The 19,898-nt window shown below is 36.1% G+C and overlaps 2 protein-coding genes across 2 annotated transcripts; both read left to right on the top strand.

Annotated features, from left to right (window-relative positions):
• Positions 1–1,607: 1,607 nt before the first annotated feature.
• Positions 1,608–4,051, top strand: LOC149718641 (multidrug resistance-associated protein 1-like). Its single transcript, XM_089861006.1, has 4 exons — positions 1,608–1,649; positions 2,246–2,422; positions 3,284–3,397; positions 3,821–4,051. Exons 1-4 carry the CDS (start codon positions 1,608–1,610, stop codon positions 4,049–4,051), a joined length of 564 nt encoding a protein of 187 aa, XP_089717132.1.
• Positions 4,027–18,822, top strand: LOC149718642 (ATP-binding cassette sub-family C member 1-like). The gene is made up of 19 exons (XM_089850874.1): positions 4,027–4,140; positions 4,222–4,286; positions 4,875–5,000; positions 5,098–5,277; positions 9,364–9,538; positions 9,607–9,861; positions 9,942–10,145; positions 11,443–11,589; positions 11,665–11,761; positions 12,364–12,728; positions 12,797–12,964; positions 13,037–13,215; positions 14,944–15,052; positions 15,520–16,044; positions 16,263–16,462; positions 16,554–16,680; positions 17,145–17,719; positions 17,817–18,011; positions 18,698–18,822. The coding sequence occupies exons 1-19, from the start codon at positions 4,084–4,086 to the stop codon at positions 18,807–18,809; spliced, it is 3,861 nt and encodes a 1,286-aa protein (XP_089707000.1). The 5' UTR covers positions 4,027–4,083; the 3' UTR covers positions 18,810–18,822.
• Positions 18,823–19,898: the final 1,076 nt, after the last annotated feature.

Genomic DNA, 19,898 nt, shown 5'->3' on the forward strand with positions numbered 1-19,898 from the left:
ATCAAGATGAAGGGAAAAATCATGACGTGATTGGTGTTCAAGAGGCACCTATTTCCGTGCGCGCAATCAATCGAAGAATGGCTCTCTCCAACGTGGGAAGAAATTTAGTGAATTAACAGGTTTATTATTTGTACGGTAATAATATTTGCAATAAAAACTATAATATTAATCATAAATCAAATTAAGTTTATAAATTAAGACAAATCATAGGGGGGGGTTTAAAGAAATGTGACGTTGTTTTTAAGGGAGGGGTCTGAGATAACGTGACGAAGCGTGATCTGGAGGGAAGGGGGTCAGAAAATGCTTTTTTTGCGTGACGTAGTTTATGGACTGTCCCTGGGCCCTAAAGGGTGTTTAGTGTTTACATAAACTGAAAACTCATCCCGGTTTCTAGTCCCTTAAAACACCAATAGCTTCGCAATATATATATTTCAGGTAGTTGTTTCTTTGTAGTTTTTGTTCTTTATGCAGTCTTAGTTCGGTAACGAATTTTATAATACTGCGTGGTTCATATCAAAAATACTGGATGGGGAGTTTTAGAAACGGTATGGTTAAGGTATTCATGCTTGGATACGTGAACCCATAGCCATTAAGCTTGTCCAAAAGGTCCTTCAAAAGAGTCATCACGTCTCAGCTTTATGCTTAACCCTAATAAAGCATCGTTATATTGAAATTAAAAGTTTAAAAAAGTATGATTTGTTTAAAAAATATTATCATGCAGATATTTTTACACGTTCCAAAGACTATTTAGTGTTTAGTGTCTACATAAATACTAAAATCTGCACCTTTTCAACCCGTTAATAAACACTCTGGCAACTTACAGTTATTTCAACAAATTAATCGCAAGACTTTCACTACGATTAGAAGCGTACTGTTGATTTATTATTATTATTATTTTTTTTTGCGGGTTAAATGCGTTCCAGTTTTAGATATAGATAGGTACAACGGAAGTAGTTTTTAACATCAATCAACTGAAGTCCGAAATAAATGTGATAATTCGATCATATGTTTTTCGATATAATTGGAAATGATAAAGAACCTTAGACGAGACGTGAGTAAGTTCATTAAACTGAAGCATTTCAAACCTTTCAAGATATATAACTGTTACACTGTAACTTAGATAAAAACTTGTAGAAACTCCGCTCTTTTCGAACATATATCGAGAGCAAATTTACTTGGAGTAAATCACATCAGAATTGTACGAGTATGTTTTTGCAATCTACACAAAGAATTTATCCCTCCAAGGTTCCCAACTTCTAATATTGCTAATACCTTGCCCTGACTATTATTGCTAGAGTCATTTCTCACGATAGTGTCGCTATAAAATCGCTAGTATTCCCTTGTTGCTAACAGGCTGTATGTCATACTCTTAAACTTAACTTACGATTTTACAAAGGGTGATAACATTTTATCCTTACGTTAACTAAAACATTTACAAATAAAATAATCTAAGGTTAAAGTCCTCTCTTAGCAAGTTAGTTTGAGAGATACGCACTTTGAAAATTGCTATTACAACTTTTGATGAGACGAATGCTGTAAGAGTGTTCTTCAAATAAATGCCAAAAAATAATCTAATTAATGAATATAGTTAAGTACTTGCGTCAAAAATGTCGCAACTTTTGGACGACTTTTGTCAATCGTCATTTTGGGTAAACTTGATATCACTATAAGCATAAGTTCATAAGATATGTTCCATAAATTCGTCACTGGGTACTGAGAGCTTGTCATGAACTGACGTAGATGAAACGTCATAGATTCTCGTAAAGGTAAGGCGCTATCGAAGGCTTTTGCAGACTAAATAGGAAGATGGACTGCAAAACGGAGTGTAGTAAATTCTGGCGTCGTTCTCGAACTAGCTCTCAATAAGTCTCTAGCATTAAGAATTTACGGTCATACTTATGGAACATATGTTATCATATTACGTATAATTCTAGCATTACTAGCTATTACTAAAGTTCAAATTTTGAGAGGTTCATACTATAGCAGGTACCATATTTCATTATACTACGTTGAACATTAATCTGGCAATAGTATTACTTTATATTAGTTTGAAACATAACAGAGGCTATTATTTTTTGTGGCAATAAGAGACGAAAACTGTAAAAATACTTTTAAGTTTGTATTTTATTTTTATATTGCATCATCTAGATAAAAAAATGGTATTGAACTTTACTATTCGACTGTGATATTTTAGTCAAGCTTAATTTAAGTCCCCAGTGCACAATTAACTATTTTTGGCTTTTAGGATGCCAACTTAACATGGTACAACAACAACCCTGATTTTACGCCGTGCTTCGAAACCACCATCTTAGTCTGGGTGCCATGTGGAGTATTATGGCTCTTATTTCCCTTAGAATTAGCCATAGTTTTTAGAACAAATCAGAAGCCTTTGCCCTGTTCCATTCACAATATTACAAGAAAAGTAAGTCTATTGATGATACCAGGGATAGATGTAATTTTAGAAGCAGAAATGGAGAACGGTTAGTATTTAATTCAGTATGCCCAGTATAGAGCCCCTCCCTCCAACACGTAACGAAGAGTTTCAATAATCTTATTGGCTCACTTAAACCAAGGATTATTTAAAATGTCTAAGGATAAAACGCAGAGAAGGAAATATCGAAGGTAGATGTTCCAAACGGTACCTAGCGGGCACAATCGGCAAACCGGAAAGCCAATATTTTGAAGCATCAGCACGTGATCGGGTTCTTGAAAGTTTTGTCGCTCTCGTCTGCTCTAGTAGAAGTACTCAAACTAGGCCTTCCTATTAAACTAAATTAGTGTAAACTCACCTCATATATTCTTGAACTGAATGTTTGCTTTGATCAATGATAATTGCTTTAATCTGTTATTAAAATTAAATTATGATTTTTTGGAACTAACCTCATTCTTGAATCTTGAACTAATAGTTCTTAACGACCGTTGACAATTCGATCAAGAACTATACAGCATGCTTTCGAAAACTATCTCTCTTTCGTCTATGCTTTCGCGATAATAAGATAGGTGGCGCCGTATCGGTATTTCTTTTCCGTTTGACGCACCAAAACAGTAGGTGGAGAAGAGGGGGATGGGTTAAAATTTCGGAACAACTAGAGAACATTCCCCTACTATAGAGATCTGTGTGTGCGTTTTATCCTTAGACATTTTAAATAATCCTTGCTTAAACTACGTTTTGATGACGTTGCTGACGGTGTCCGGGACTTTAACGCGCGCCCAGATTATTCTGTTCTCCATTCCTGCTTCTAAAATTACGCCTATCCCTGATGTTTCTTTTTGGATATTTCAGGTATTTTTGATTCTATTGGCAACTTTAAGTGCAATGAAGCTAGCAAACCAAGTTTATCACGACGACTTTCAAACGGATGATAACGTTGGAGCTGCAATAAAATTTGGCACTTTTGTAAGATTATATGCAGTTGAGCAGGAGATTGAGAACTACAGTGCTCTAAATATTTTTATATCAGCTTCCATTGCGAGAAAAACAGTTGAACAATATCAACCTTCGCCAGCTGCAATCTATAATATCATAAGATACGTTTCATAAGTTTGTCACTGGTCACTGAGAGCTTGTCATGACGTGACGTAGGTGTAACGTCATACATTCTCGCTAAGCGGCGCCTGGAGAGGCACTATTAAAGGCTTAAAACAGACTAGAAAGGAAGCTGGGCTGCAAAACAGAGTGCAATCAATTCTCGCGTCGTTCTCGAACTAGCTTTTAATAAGTCTTTAAGCATTAAGAAATATAGGTAGTGTCATACTTATGGAACATATCTTATAAACTTATGATAATAACTGAAGTTATTAACTTAAATTTTTTTAACAGGTATTGGCACTATTGCTGGAAGTTTTCTTTGGGCGACGACGTGGGGTCGTTTCGTCTGGTATACAGCTACTTTTCTGGTCTTTGATAGCGGTTAGTGATGTCATTATCTTCAGGTCAAGCCTCATGGATAACTGCTTAGAGGTTAGTATGTACAATATTTATGATAAGCCGATTTTAATGGTTGTACTATCTTTCGTCAGAGTGGCAGGAAGGATAATTTTGGTCTCATAATAAAATCAGTAAAGATACCCTTGGTACTTTCGATGCTTGTCCTTACTGCCATGTCGGATAACGGGCCGGATAACAAGAAACCCAAAAATGTAAGGGCTTGGAGTCTTGAAAGAGTTCCGCCGTCGCATTATATTATTTAGAAATAATATTTTTATTTCTATTGAAATTAATTTCAGAAATCGCCGGAAGAATCAGCATCGTTCTGTTCACGCATCGTATACTCGTGGCTCACGAGGTAAAATATTCATAACGTCTTAAATCTGATTAAAGTCAGCTACAGTATAATAATGCCGCCAAGTCTGGCGGTTTTTTACCTCTCCGAGTGACGATGACGTTACACTGGACGTGTCTGTCACCGCGTTCGCAGTTGGCAAATCGGAGCAAACGTGTTCGCATAAAGCAATTTTTGGCTTCTACTCGATGATCATCGTTAGATTTAGGAAGTACGCGGCGATCGGCTAGGATTACGAGACACGTCTAGCCTCCTAAATGGCAGGGTTTCTACCAAAGGATCACGCTATTGCGGCTTTTCTTATCATTTATTGTGAACAAATCGCCTTATGTACCCTTAATTTTCAAGAATTATTAAAGAGGCATACGCTTGAACTCAAATGTCAACAATAGCTATGCTTAAAATGATATTAGGAATAAAGTTTTTTAAAACGGTTTAACTAGAATTAAGGTAAATTAATGACGATTAAAATAATATCAATTATATTTAATTAATTATTTAAGAAAAACCTATTAATTGCGTCTCGACTCGGAGAGGTTCGTTTTGGTTTCCCAACTTGTTTTATTAATTGTTTGAAACTATCACAAACAGGGCTGTGTGGAATGGTTGGAAGACTACGCTAACACCATCGGATGTTTACGAGTTGAACCATTCTGACAAAGCTTTAACCGTGTCTTCGAAGTTTGAAAATTGTTGGAATTATAAACCAAGTAAAACGTAAGTAGCCAAGAATAGATTATGTATCTCTGTAATTTAAAATTCGTTCTTCGCGCATTTCCGAGACTAATCTTAATTATTTTAAATTATATTTTAGTGACTGCGAGGATGTAGAAATGGACAACCTCTTGAAGGGAAGAAAAAGCAATATTAATAAGAAAGGTTTCATTTCTATCGAAGTGGCTTGTTTTAAAACAGTATGGAAATTAGTTTTGGCTGGCGTCATCTTCCAAAATTTATCCGATGCGATGCTCTATACATCTCCATTGATACTTGGGTATTTTCAGGGTTTTTTCTTATGGGAGGGGGAGGATAAAGTTTTCATTGTTATAAGCTTGTGACACTTGTTTCGATACTTAGTATTAAGAATTTTCGCCATTGTTATTTTGAAACTTTCAATGAAAGACAAACGAAACTTTCTCTAAACTTTTATCAGACTTCCGAAATTCATTAGTTTGAACATTATGCAAGCTTCAATGATTTAACATAAGTCTTGTCAAAATGAGGGTACATAAGTCAGGCAAAATGAGGGTGCATAAGTCATGTCAAAATGGGGGTACATTAGTCATGTCAAAATGAGGGTACATTAGTCATGTCAAAATGAGGGTACATTAGTCATGTCAAAATGAGGGTACATTAAGTCATGTCAAAATGAGGGTTCATAAGTATGTGAAAATGAGGGTATATGAGTCATGTCAAATTTAGGGTACATGAGTCATGTCAAAATGAGGGTACATAAGTCATGTCAAAAAGAGGGTACACAAGTCATGTCAAAAAGAGGGTACATAAGTCATGTCAAAATGAGGGTACACAAGTCATGTCAAAAAGAGGGTACATAAGTCATGTCAAAATGAGATTACATAAGTCATGTCAAAAATGAGAGTACATAAGTCATGTCAAAAATGAGAGTACATAAGTCATGTCAAAATGAGAGTACATAAGTCATGTCAAAATGAGGGTACATGAGTCATGTCAAAATGAGGGTACATAAGTTATGTCAAAATGAGGGTACATAAGTCATGTCAAAATGAGGGTACATGAGTCATGTCAAAATGAGGGTACATAAGTTATGTCAAAATGAGATTACATAAGTCATGTCAAAAATGAGAGTACATAAGTCATGTCAAAATGAGAGTACATAAGTCATGTCAAAATGAGATTACATAAGTCATGTCAAAATGAGAGTACATAAGTCATGTCAAAATGAGGGTACATAAGTCAAGTCAAAATGAGGGTACATAAGTCATGTCAAAATGAGGGTATATACGTCATGTCAAAATGAGGGTACATAAGTTATGTCAAAATGAGGGTACATGAGTCATGTCAAAATGAGGGTACATGAGTCATGTCAAAATGAGATTACATAAGTCATGTCAAAATGAGAGTACATACGTCATGTCAAAATGAGGGTACATAAGTCATGTCAAAATGAGGGTACGTAAGTCATGTCAAAATGAGGGTACATAAGTTATGTCAAAATGAGGGTACATGAGTCATGTCAAAATGAGGGTACATAAGTCATGTCAAAATGAGGGTACATAAGTTATGTCAAAATGAGGGTACATAAGTCATGTCAAAATGAGGGTACATGAGTCATGTCAAAATGAGGGTACATGAGTCATGTCAAAATGAGGGTACATAAGTCATGTCAAAATGAGAGTACGTAAGTTATGTCAAAATGAGGGTACATAAGTCATGTCAAAATGAGGGTACATAAGTCATGTCAAAATGAGGGTACATAAGTCATGTCAAAATGAGGGTACTTAAGTTATGTCAAAATGAGGGTACATGAGTCATGTCAAAATGAGGGTACATAAGTTATGTCAAAATGAGGGTACATAAGTCATGTCAAAATGAGGGTACATGAGTCATGTCAAAATGAGGGTACATGAGTCATGTCAAAATGAGGGTACATGAGTCATGTCAAAATGAGGGTACATAAGTCATGTCAAAATGAGGGTACATAAGTCATGTCAAAATGAGGGTACATAAGTTATGTCAAAATGAGGGTACATGAGTCATGTCAAAATGAGGGTACATAAGTCATGTCAAAATGAGGGTACATAAGTCATGTCAAAATGAGGGTACATGAGTCATGTCAAAATGAGGGTACATAAGTCATGTCAAAATGAGAGTACATAAGTTATGTCAAAATGAGGGTACATGAGTCATGTCAAAATGAGGGTACATGAGTCATGTCAAAATGAGGGTACATGAGTCATGTCAAAATGAGGGTACATAAGTTATGTCAAAATGAGGGTACATAAGTTATGTCAAAATGAGGGTACATCAGTCATGTCAAAATGAGGGTACATAAGTCATGTCAAATTGAGGGTACATAAGTTATGTCAAAATGAGGGTACATGAGTCATGTCAAAATGAGGGTACATAAGTTATGTCAAAATGAGGGTACATAAGTCATGTCAAAATGAGGGTACATAAGTCATGTCAAAATGAGGGTACATAAGTCATGTCAAATTGAGGGTACATAAGTTATGTCAAAATGAGGGTACATGAGTCATGTCAAAATGAGGGTACATAAGTTATGTCAAAATGAGGGTACATAAGTCATGTCAAAATGAGGGTACATGAGTCATGTCAAAATTAGGGTACATGAGTCATGTCAAAATGAGAGTACATAAGTCATGTAAAATGAGGGTACATAAGTCATGTCAAAATGAGGGCACATAAGTCATGTCAAAATAAGGGTACATAAGTCATGTCAAAATGAGGGTACATAAGTTATGTCAAAATGGGGGTACATGAGTCATGTCAAAATGAGGGTACATGAGTCATGTCAAAATGAGGGTACATGAGTCATGTCAAAATGAGGGTACATGAGTCATGTCAAAATTAGGGTACATGAGTCATGTCAAAATGAGGGTACATGAGTCATGTCAAAATGAGGGTACATGAGTCATGTCAAAATGAGGGTACATGAGTCATGTCAAAATGAGGGTACATGAGTCATGTCAAAATGAGGGTACATAAGTCATGTCAAAATGAGGGTACATAAGTTATGTCAAAATGAGGGTACATAAGTCATGTCAAAATGAGGGTACATAAGTCATGTCAAAATGAGGGTACATAAGTCATGTCAAAATGAGGGTACATGAGTCATGTCAAAATGAGGGTACATAAGTTATGTCAAAATGAGGGTACATAAGTCATGTCAAAATGAGGGTACATGAGTCATGTCAAAATTAGGGTACATGAGTCATGTCAAAATGAGAGTACATAAGTCATGTCAAAATGAGGGTACATGAGTCATGTCAAAATGAGGGTACATAAGTCATGTCAAAATGAGGGTACATGAGTCATGTCAAAATGAGGGTACATAAGTTATGTCAAAATGAGGGTACATGAGTCATGTCAAAATGAGGGTACATGAGTCATGTCAAAATGAGGGTACATAAGTCATGTCAAAATGAGGGTACATAAGTTATGTCAAAATGAGGGTACATGAGTCATGTCAAAATGAGGGTACATAAGTTATGTCAAAATTAGGGTACATGAGTCATGTCAAAATGAGGGTACATGAGTCATGTCAAAATGAGGGTACATAAGTCATGTCAAAATGAGGGTACATAAGTCATGTCAAAATGAGGGTACATGAGTCATGTCAAAATGAGGGTACATAAGTCATGTCAAAATGAGGGTACATGAGTCATGTCAAAATGAGGGTACATAAGTTATGTCAAAATGAGGGTACATGAGTCATGTCAAAATGAGGGTACATAAGTTATGTCAAAATGAGGGTACATGAGTCATGTCAAAATGAGGGTACATAAGTTATGTCAAAATTAGGGTACATGAGTCATGTCAAAATGAGGGTACATGAGTCATGTCAAAATGAGGGTACATAAGTCATGTCAAAATGAGGGTACATAAGTCATGTCAAAATGAGGGTACATGAGTCATGTCAAAATGAGGGTACATAAGTCATGTCAAAATGAGGGTACATGAGTCATGTCAAAATGAGGGTACATAAGTTATGTCAAAATGAGGGTACATGAGTCATGTCAAAATGAGGGTACATAAGCTATGTCAAAATGAGGGTACATGAGTCATGTCAAAATGAGGGTACATAAGTTATGTCAAAATGAGGGTACATGAGTCATGTCAAAATGAGGGTACATAAGTCATGTCAAAATGAGGGTACATGAGTCATGTCAAAATGAGGGTACATTAGTCATGTCAAAATGAGGGTACATAAGTTATGTCAAAATGAGGGTACATGAGTCATGTCAAAATGAGGGTACATGAGTCATGTCAAAATGAGGGTACATAGTCATGTCAAAATGAGGGTACATAAGTCATGTGAAAAAAAGCCAAGTTCCCAAATTCTTATTTATTCTTTTAGCTTACTTGTAAACTTTGCTTCAAGCGACGAACCTCTTTGGAAGGGTGTATTCTACGCTTTCCTTATGGGAATCACTGGGATGCTTCAGTCTTTGTTATTGGAAGGTGTGGGTATTTTCAACACCAAATTCGGGCTAAGACTAAAATCGGCAACCATGCACGCCCTTTACAAAAAGGTGAATCTTCATTACGTCTGTCTTGTCATCAGTAAATCCATTTTTAAATATGCTTAAATACCTTACAGGTTTTACGTTTGTCCAATATGGATCAGCAAGGTCTAACTATGGGAGAAATATTAAACACAATATATATCGACACAAGTCGATTCGTTGTTCTTTCAACGCAAATAGGACGCTTGTGGGGCATCCCCGTTCACATTGTTCTTTGTTATTACCTTTTATACAATGAAATTGGTGCCTCATCTTTCATAGGACTTCCGGTTTTGCTCTTGAGTATTCCAGCCTCGGTTTTAATTTCCAGAAAATCTAAAAAGATTCATGTAAAATATACCTGAATGGAATCTACAGTTCAACATATCTTGTTCCCTTTGAATAGTTTATCTTTTGCGATATTTCGTAGGATTTGCAAATGAAGATAACCGACAAAAGAGTCAAAATGATGAGCGAGATATTGAACGGAATTCGTGTTTTGAAACTCTACGCTTGGGAAGATTCCTTCCAAGAAATTGTGTCCGATTTAAGGAAAAAAGAAATTTCTTTTTTGAAGAAACGAGCAACTCTAACTGGCTTCAGTTATTGTCTCGGCGTTGTTGCCTCATATATAGTAAGACCATATTTAAAATATTTCAAGAATATAACCAAGAGGGACCTTGATATACCACGTTAGTTTAAATCAAGATGTAAAAAGGTAACGATAAGAAATAGAGGGTGAAATTACATAGGCCTAAGCAAGTAACGACTCAGGCGTACGAAGATTGCATTCGTTCTTGATTTGGGATGGACTACTATGAGGCGCCAAAACAGCTGGTATATAATAGTCGAAATCTGATAAATATTAGTCGAAATCTGATATGTATTAGTCGAAATCTGATATATATTAGTCGAAATCTGATATATATTAGTCGAAATCTGATATATATATTAGTCGAAATCTGATATATATTAGTCGAAATCTGATATATATTAGTCGAAATCTGATATATATTAGTCGAAATCTGATATATATTAGTCGAAATCTGATATATATTAGTCGAAATCTGATATATATTAGTCGAAATCTGATATATATTAGTCGAAATCTGATATATATTAGTCGAAATCTGATATATATTAGTCGAAATCTGATATATATTAGTCGAAATCTGATATATATTAGTCGAAATCTGATATATATTAGTCGAAATCTGATATATATTAGTCGAAATCTGATATATATTAGTCGAAATCTGATATATATTAGTCGAAATCTGATATATATTAGTCGAAATCTGATATATATTAGTCGAAATCTGATATATATTAGTCGAAATCTGATATATATTAGTCGAAATCTGATATATATTAGTCGAAATCTGATATATATTAGTCGAAATCTGATATATATTAGTCGAAATCTGATATATATTAGTCGAAATCTGATATATATTAGTCGAAATCTGATATATATTAGTCGAAATCTGATATATATTAGTCGAAATCTGATATATATTAGTCGAAATCTGATATATATTAGTCGAAATCTGATATATATTAGTCGAAATCTGATATATATTAGTCGAAATCTGATATATATTAGTCGAAATCTGATATATATTAGTCGAAATCTGATATATATTAGTCGAAATCTGATATATATTAGTCGAAATCTGATATATATTAGTCGAAATCTGATATATATTAGTCTAAATCTGATATATATTAGTCGAAATCTGATATATATTAGTCGAAATCTGATTTCGACTAATATATATGTCGACTATAATATGTACGAATTTTGTCCGGTTTGGCGCCCCATAATGGACAGTTCTTATAAACACTCGAGATTGTTGAACTGAGAGAATCTGACAAATATTAACCTAACATAGCTAATTAATCCTTTTTTCTTTTAATTTTTAATTAAGGCTGGTCTATCTTGTTTTGCCGCGTTTGTTCTGATTGACGATGCAAACGTTTTAACTACTAAGAAAGCTTTCGTTTCATTTCAATTATTTCGCTTAATCGTTTCAGCATTGTATTATTTACCTGATGTGCTTCAGACTTTAGTCTTGGTTGGTAAAACTCGGAAATCATGTTCTTGTTAAGGAGCGTAGCGTCTACACAGTGCTCATATTTACTTATTACAGACAAAAGTTTCCATTTCAAGAATCAGTAAAGTTTTGAATTGCGCTGAAATCGATGAATATACTAACAAAAGTGAAACTTCAAATGACAGTAAATACGGTAATCTGTTTAACGAACATTTGAAAATTGCTCAAATTCTATAAATGATATCATAAGTTCATAAGTTATTTTCCATAAGTTTGAAACTGGCTACTGAGAGTTTCTCAAGAAGTGACGTAGGTAAAGCGACGCCTGTGAGGCCCTATCAAAGGTTTAGTTCAGACTAAATAGGAAAATGGACAGTATAACCGCGTCTAGTCAATTCTCGCGTCGTTCTCGAACTAGCTCTCAGTCTCTAGCACTACAAAGTATCATACTTATGTAACATATATTATAAACTTATATGCATAAGAGGCTGATTTCACTTTGAACCTGCATTTTATCTCTTCAAGCTTACCATTTTCCAAGTATGAATCCTATAACACTTCGTTTTCTGAAACAAACCTCCGAAAACTATGAGCAATTCACTGCTAAGTGAAATTTAACAATTTACTTAAAATAAAAAATTATATTAGATCAACAGTTAAATAAATAGAGGTTTCTTCGCTAAATTTTAGCAACTAGCCTTTAATGTTGTAGCACTGGCGTCGAGTTTCGCCAATGTTAAGAGTTACGCTTCAAAATGAAATTGCGAGGTTTTAATATTAGTAAATTCTTTTCAGCTATTGAAGTTGCGAATGCAACATTCCGCTGGAAAGAAGATGAACCAGCATGTCTGAAGGACATAAACTTTCAAGTGCCTCACGGGACACTAGTTGCTGTTGTGGGCCCAGTTGGCTCTGGCAAGTCTTCCCTCTTATCCGCATTGGTTAACGAAATTAATAAAATTGATGGACAAGTGAAAGTAAACGGTAAAGTTGGGTACGTCACTCAACAGCCGTGGATAGAAAACACTTCTCTTCGAAAAAATATCTTGTTCACTGACGATTTCGACGACGACAAATACAAGAAAGTCATTGAGAGCTGCGCTTTAGATTTTGACCTCAAAACTTTCCCTGCTCACGACTATACCGAGATTGGAGAAAGAGTATGTTTCGATCACGTTTTCACCGTATAACTACAATTATTTAACGTAATTCACCTGTCTTTCAAAAGGGTATCAACTTGAGTGGTGGACAAAAGCAAAGGGTAAATGTCGCGAGAGCAATTTACCAGAATAATGATATTTACCTACTGGACGACCCCTTGGGCGCAGTTGACTCGCACGTAGGCAAGCACATTTTCAACAGAGTGATTGGGCCAAATGGATTACTTAGAAACAAAGTAGAATACATAAAACTTTTTATTAAACTGTTATTTCGAGTGCACCTCGTCAATTTATTCATTTACTCTAAGACCAGAGTTTTAGTGACACACAATTTAACGTTTTTGCGAGATGTGGACGAAATATTTTTCATGAACAACGGAGAGATAATAGAAAAGGGCACATTCAATAAAATAATGAGCAGAAGCAGTGCAGTTAGTGATTATTTCGCTCAACATGTTAAAGAGGCATTAGGAGAAGAAGATCAGCAGTAAGTAGATAAACCATGAAAGAACTAGGGGAGATGGAGAAGTGGCCAAATGTTGTAACACCCCTCTTCCGTTTTCTCCCCCCTATCTAAAAAATGGAGGCATGAAATGTTTGTGCGCATTTTCCCACACATCTGTTTTAAAGCAACAGGCGGCTCCGTGATCACCCCTAGCATTCTGGCTAATCTTATGGACACGTATTTTACCTTGCCAAAGGCAGGAACCAATCAGACCTAATGCACTAGTTCCCATTGGTTCCTGCCTTTGGCTTAAGTAGCCTTTAGCAAGTTTAACTACTGTGTAGCAGAAAAGCCATTAATAAGGGGCATCAACGGAGCCGCGCTTTCCTTTAAGCTATTGGTTATGATTTAGAGCTTATCGACAGAACAATGTAAAGTTTTAGATTGAAACTGTTCTTCCACGTGCTGTTATCCATTTTTTGCATTTTTTTAACTTGGGTTTCTTGTTTTGAAACTTAATAACTTACACATTACCGTGTCTACTCTTCTTCGTACAAACCCAAAATATCTCTAAAATTTAAATGGCGAAACGCGCAGCCAACAGTACCAATAGAGAACATCGACGTTTAAGTCTTTGTGACTGTGCAGGGCTATGACTTCGATTCTTAAAGCCTAAACTCATCCTATTTCCAACGTCACCTGAGACTTCGTCAGAGCAGGAGTTCATAATAACCCCCCTTCGGGGGGGGGAAGTACGAAACTAGTTAAAAAGCCCGTAACAACAAAGTTTCGCCGTAAAGCTCAGCGGATTTATACACCGCTTAACTCCCAAAGAAATAGTTACCCCAATGTTTAGCGCCCACGCGCATTAATTTCCCATATTCCGGGTTAGCACTATTTTTATCTTGTGATTTTTGGAGCGAAAATGGCTCGCGAGTCGCGTCTGTCGGCGCGGTACAAGGTTCGTAAAGAAAGCGGTCAGCCGCGGTGTACATTAAGCCTTGGCTAAGAAGTTGGCTTTGCGATGGTTTCTAGTTTTCTACAAAACATTTGTATTTGTATTTCTTTATTTCAACCTTTATAATTTTAAACGATAGTCATTAATGTTTTCTTGTGATATGTGTGAGAATTCCGTGGTTCAATTAAAACGGTATGGACAAATTGATTCCCAGTATCTTTAGTATAAGAATTCCATCGTGTTTCTACGTCCCCATACTCGCCATTTTTCTTAACGACGGAGATCCCAGGCTCCAAGCCAAGTTTTGGAACGAAAACCAAGGAGTATAGATACTACTACAATCTACTTTAAAGTTGTATGTCCATCAACAGGCTAGTCCTTTATATGCGCAACGGCAAAATCTTGTTGTTCGCGATTTTTACCATTAGCTCTATGGCAAGTTTCATACTTCCCCCGAAGGGGGGTTATTATGAACTCCTGGTCAGAGTAAATTTGAAGGTATCTCAGGCTTTAGTAGTCGTGCTAAGTAGCAATTACGACCTTCAGAAAAGAGACATGATACGCGCCGAACGTGCACAGATCGAATTCACCCCGAATCATCTCTGAGAGTCCTCCCACGTGACCCTGCTACTTTACTCCCAATGGTCCCGTTACGTATTTGGCATTTACATGTCCCCAAGTTCATCCATATCTAAACCCTTTCATTGGATATTTATGACGAGGCATTGAGATCTACAGTTAAAGACGCACCCTTATCTTGCGCCGTGATCATCCGATGTGAGACATGGATGAAATAACTGTTTACTTTTCAGAATTATTTCGGAAAAGACAACCGCAGCTGATATATCCGATGTTAAAAAGAAAGAAACGGATAAAGGAAACGCCAGACTTATTACTGAAGAGGTGTTAAAGGAAGGGAATGTATGTATTTTAATGAATTCATAAGTATCTTGTTGTATGCATACAGCATGACTCAGAACTGTAGGGCAAACGGAAAGACTATGTTTTCAATTTGGATACCTAGGAACAGTTTTCGTACCTAATATTGTTGGTGGGGACTTGAAATTCCTACTTGCCTCCCATTATTGGAATAATGTTTATATATTTCAATAATAGCCTTAAATATTCAAGAGAACTTATTTTTGATCGGTGGGTTCACTATAAATTGAGTAAAACTGTCAAATTCGGTTCATTAGAATTGTGGAAATTTAAATTCAGGCTATATTACCATTCATTCAAAGCAAAATAATATGCATTGAGAGTGTAGTTGCAGAGAAACTGTTCCTACGTACAAGTGACGTATCGTAACTGAAATTTAACAGTCGCCTTGTTTGGCCTTAGTGTTTTAAACCTCCCTGTATGGAAAAGTCGTGCTTCCTTTTTTTCAGACTTCTTTTTCCGTTTTCCGACATTATGCGAAAGCAGTAGGAATCATTGGCTGTATCGGCTTAGTTCTCAGCAATTTATCCGTTCCATTGAGCTATCAGGCAATGGTGTACTGGCTCGCTTTATGGGGGGAAGATTCTAAAGATGGCGAAGCTATTGACCCTGGTCTAAGAACAATCCGTCTTACAGTATACGGCGTGTTAAATCTTCTCCTAGGCGTTTTAACGCATCTGACTATTGTCATCTCCTTGTTTGTGGCCTTGAAGGCCTCCAAAGTACTACACAACGATATGTTGAGAAGTATACTACGCTGTCCAATTTTGTTTTTCGATACAACACCCGCTGGTAGAATACTGAACCGATTTTCGCAAGATATCGACGATCTGGACCAACAGATACCGAACTTGATTAGGACTACCATGTATTCGATAATGCAAATTGCTGTTATAAGTGTTACAGCTATAACAGGATTACCTCTTTTCACAATTGCATTTGCCATTGTTGTTATTGCCAATTCGTTACTTCAGGTAAGAACGATAATTTTAAGCAAACAGTTAATAGAGAAGAAACAATAACGAACCCTGATCATTCAATTGTGTAATCGAATAATTGTAAAAGTTTTTGATATTGTGTCTCTAAAGGGTTTTGGTAAATCACAAATATTTTAAGTCAATACTAATCATTATTAATTTGGTAAAACAATTTATTTGGTGACAATTGATCATTATGCTTTGGCTTATCTTAGCGTTTTTTCATGGCTACGAATCGTCAATTGAAAAGAATTTACGGGACGAAGAATTCGTTTTTGTTTTCCCACGTTTCTGGATCAGTTGCTGGCTCAACATTCATCAGAGCTAGCGGCGCCGTCAATAAATACGACACTCAGTTTCTTCGGCTTCTTGACGAGAGTACCGCAGCCAATTACATGATGAACATGTGTCAAAGGTAAAAATTGTCTAATTTTCATTAAAATTCAATGAAACCATCGTATTTATTATTATGTTGATCGCGGTTTGAATAATGGTAATCCTTTTAGGTGGCTGGCAGTTCGATTTAATTTACTGGCAAACTTCTTGATATTTTGTTCGTCACTCTTTATTGTTCTATGCAAAGGAACTATTTCATCTGGTATGGTCGGATTTGTCTTGAGTGCAGCTTTATATGTAAGAAATTACAGCGTTTCCTCTCTGAATTAATATTAAATCAGGGATAGATGTAATGGGAAGCCCTCACATGAGCGGTTCCCGTATGAGCGGATTCCAAAAAAGCGGTCCTCATAACAATAGTTCCCTAAATAGCGGTTTCCCGAAATGGAAGTTACCCGTTACAGCAGTTACCAATACAGCGGTTCTCGTAAACGCGGCGTAGCGTTACAGCAGTTCTCTAAAGAGCAGAAAACATTGATGCGAAAAATACGTAATTCCTTTTTACCTCTGTCGCTATGACCCGCCTCTTCTTCCATACCCCCGTCCCGGGGAAGGGGGTCCGGAACTTTGAAGCGCGCCGAGATTACTGTTCTCCATTCCTGCTTCTGAAATGACATTTATCCCTGATTCAATTTGATAAATAAACTATTTAAATGTTTCTTTACGTATAATAGTTAAATATCAATTTTCTCTTTGAACAGCTAGTTCAGTTTCTAAAGTACAGTGTTGCCCAAATAACCGGTTTGGAGACGCAAATCGTGTGTGCTGAACGAGTTTACGAGTATTGTCATTTGCCGTCCGAAGAGCAATCTCACATCTCAAAAGTTCCGTTATCTACCCAATGGCCTGAATGTGGAGAAATTGCTTTTCGAAATTACAGCGCTAGATATCGTGAAGGAATGGATCTTGTATTAAAAGATTTAAACTTCTCAATAGTTGCCGGTGAAAAGGTCGGTGTAGTGGGTAGGACGGGAGCCGGAAAGTCATCGTTGACCTTGGCACTGTTTCGACTCATCGAGGCAGCGAATGGCGAGATAATAATTGACGGGGTGAATATTGCTAATATCGGATTATTCGATTTGCGATCGCGGTTAGCTATCATTCCCCAAGACCCCGTGCTCTTTTCGGGCACCTTGAGACTCAATCTTGATCCTTTCGGAAAACACGACGACCAACAACTCTGGTCTACTCTAGAAGATTCCCACTTGAAGCCGTTTGTTGAAGGACTTGAACAAGGACTCGATTACCCGGTCAGCGAAGGCGGACAAAATTTGAGGTAAATCAATCAAATGGCGAGTAAAATGTTCCATTAAACATTTTTTGAAATGCTCGATTCAAGCTCTCATAAACGGTAAATTGATGTTCCCCTATAGTGTAGGTCAACGTCAGTTAGTTTGCTTAGCTCGTGCATTATTAAGAAACGCAAGAATTCTAATATTGGACGAAGCGACAGCGTCAGTGGACATGGACACGGATGATCTCATTCAAGCGACGATACGAAAGGAATTTGCAACGTCGACGATCATCACCGTCGCCCATAGAATTAATACAATCATGGATTATGACAGGTACGCATTTTGATGGAACACCCATAATGAAATAAATACATTTAATCGTGAGCATAGTACCAAGAAAATCTGAGGATTGGAAATTTAAATATGTTAACTTTTTAATTGACGAGGCGTACAAATTTATGTCTAAAGCATTGTCCACATTGAGCTCGCGCTCGCATGTTCGCGCCTTCGTCTATTAGCATCTTCGCAACAGATCACCAAAAGTATTCGCGCTACTGTTCAGATACACGCAGATATTTTGTTTTTCCTATTCTGAGAGCTAATGAAATTTGACCAATCATTGCGCTATCTACTGTTGTCCATATTTATTAAGTCACTCGATTGAGCTGAACTCTGCTTCCGCCATAGTGAAAAAGTGACGAAAACGAAACGAACCGGCGCCCTCCAGCCCCACCCTTCCTCACGTCTGTGGTTTAATGTTTTTCTTGGGCAAAATTCTTGGCCTAGTCGTCAGAAATTTGTATCTTCTCGAGGTGAGTATGCAAAGTAGCGAAAACCCAATGTGGACAGTAGCGCGAACTTGCAACAAGCAAAGATGCAAACGAACAAAATGTGTCAGTCTGGAAAGGACTTAATATTACCCGCTCTAGTGGAATATTCTTGTATTGCACGAATAATGCTTTAAGATTTTCAAAAATTGTACAGTCATGAAATCTATATTTGAAAATTTATGATTCTAGAGTTATGGTTCTGGACAAGGGATGCTTAGCGGAATTTGATACTCCCAAAATTCTTCTCACTAACAAACAATCGCTATTTTACGAATTGGTTAAAGACGCTAAACTTTTGTAAACACCATATTTATTCACGAAAACTATCAAAATATGAAATACTATGTCAATTGTGACTTTTCGAAAAATAAATAATCAAGAACATGCGGTTAATTTTATTCACAGCGAAAAAATTCAAACGATCAAAACTTATTTTGGTTAAAATTAAATTACAAATATTGTCACTTAACGATGAAGCCGCGCTACTAAGATAGAAACTTTGATACTTGAACTAGTTTTTTTTTAACTACCGGCCTTCTAGAATAAAGCGAAAAATGATTTTACCGGCCCATAACAGTGACACCAACACTAGTTGAAGGTTTTAGAAGTTATTTGGTTGAGTTGCAAAAGGTTGGATTCCCGAATGCCTCAAATTACCACCCTGACAATTGAACACTGAACTCTACTGAGGTTTGATACGAATCACAGTTGAAACGTAGATTAACTAACGTTACAAATGCAAATATAACTAAGATAAATAAAAAAATTCAACATTAGACTTTCAACATGCAAAATTTAATAATGCTTTTGTCATGTAACCTTTTGAAAGAAACTGAGAACTTCTTGGCAGCTAGGCCTACATTTATATGATTATGGAAGTTTCAAGTGCAAATTTGCAAAAAAAAAAAAAAATTCAAAATCAACTAACTTCCTACTTCTAAATCAAATAATAAAAATGTTCCAAAAATAAAAATTCTCTTTGAATTTAAACATTTAAAAAAAGTCAAAAAGCAAAATAAGGACTTGCTGCATTTCAGAGTTTTTAACTTAAAAAATATTACTGAAGTTTCAAATGACAGTAATATTTTAAAACAAATGTTTTCTCTTTAAATTTGAACATTAAAAAAAGCAAAGCAAAACATATTTCAGATTTATTAACTTTATAATATATTATTGAACTTTTGACATAAATTTGAAACATAAAGCATAAAGTACCGAGTATATTCTTGAAATTGACTGTGCCATTCTACACCACATCAATTTATGAGATTTGTTTTATTTAGTTCCAGCGCATCTATGAACTTCTTCTGATTTCTTAGTTCAAACAGTTTTTAATGAGGTAGTAGGTTCATGTGTCGTTAGGTAATAACCTTTCGCCGAGGTTCTTCAT

This window comes from Phalangium opilio, unplaced genomic scaffold, assembly GCF_054372755.1.
Source record: "Phalangium opilio isolate 3A_F unplaced genomic scaffold, DU_Popi_V2 ptg000002l_1, whole genome shotgun sequence".
In the NCBI taxonomy this organism is placed as follows: domain Eukaryota; kingdom Metazoa; phylum Arthropoda; class Arachnida; order Opiliones; family Phalangiidae; genus Phalangium; species Phalangium opilio.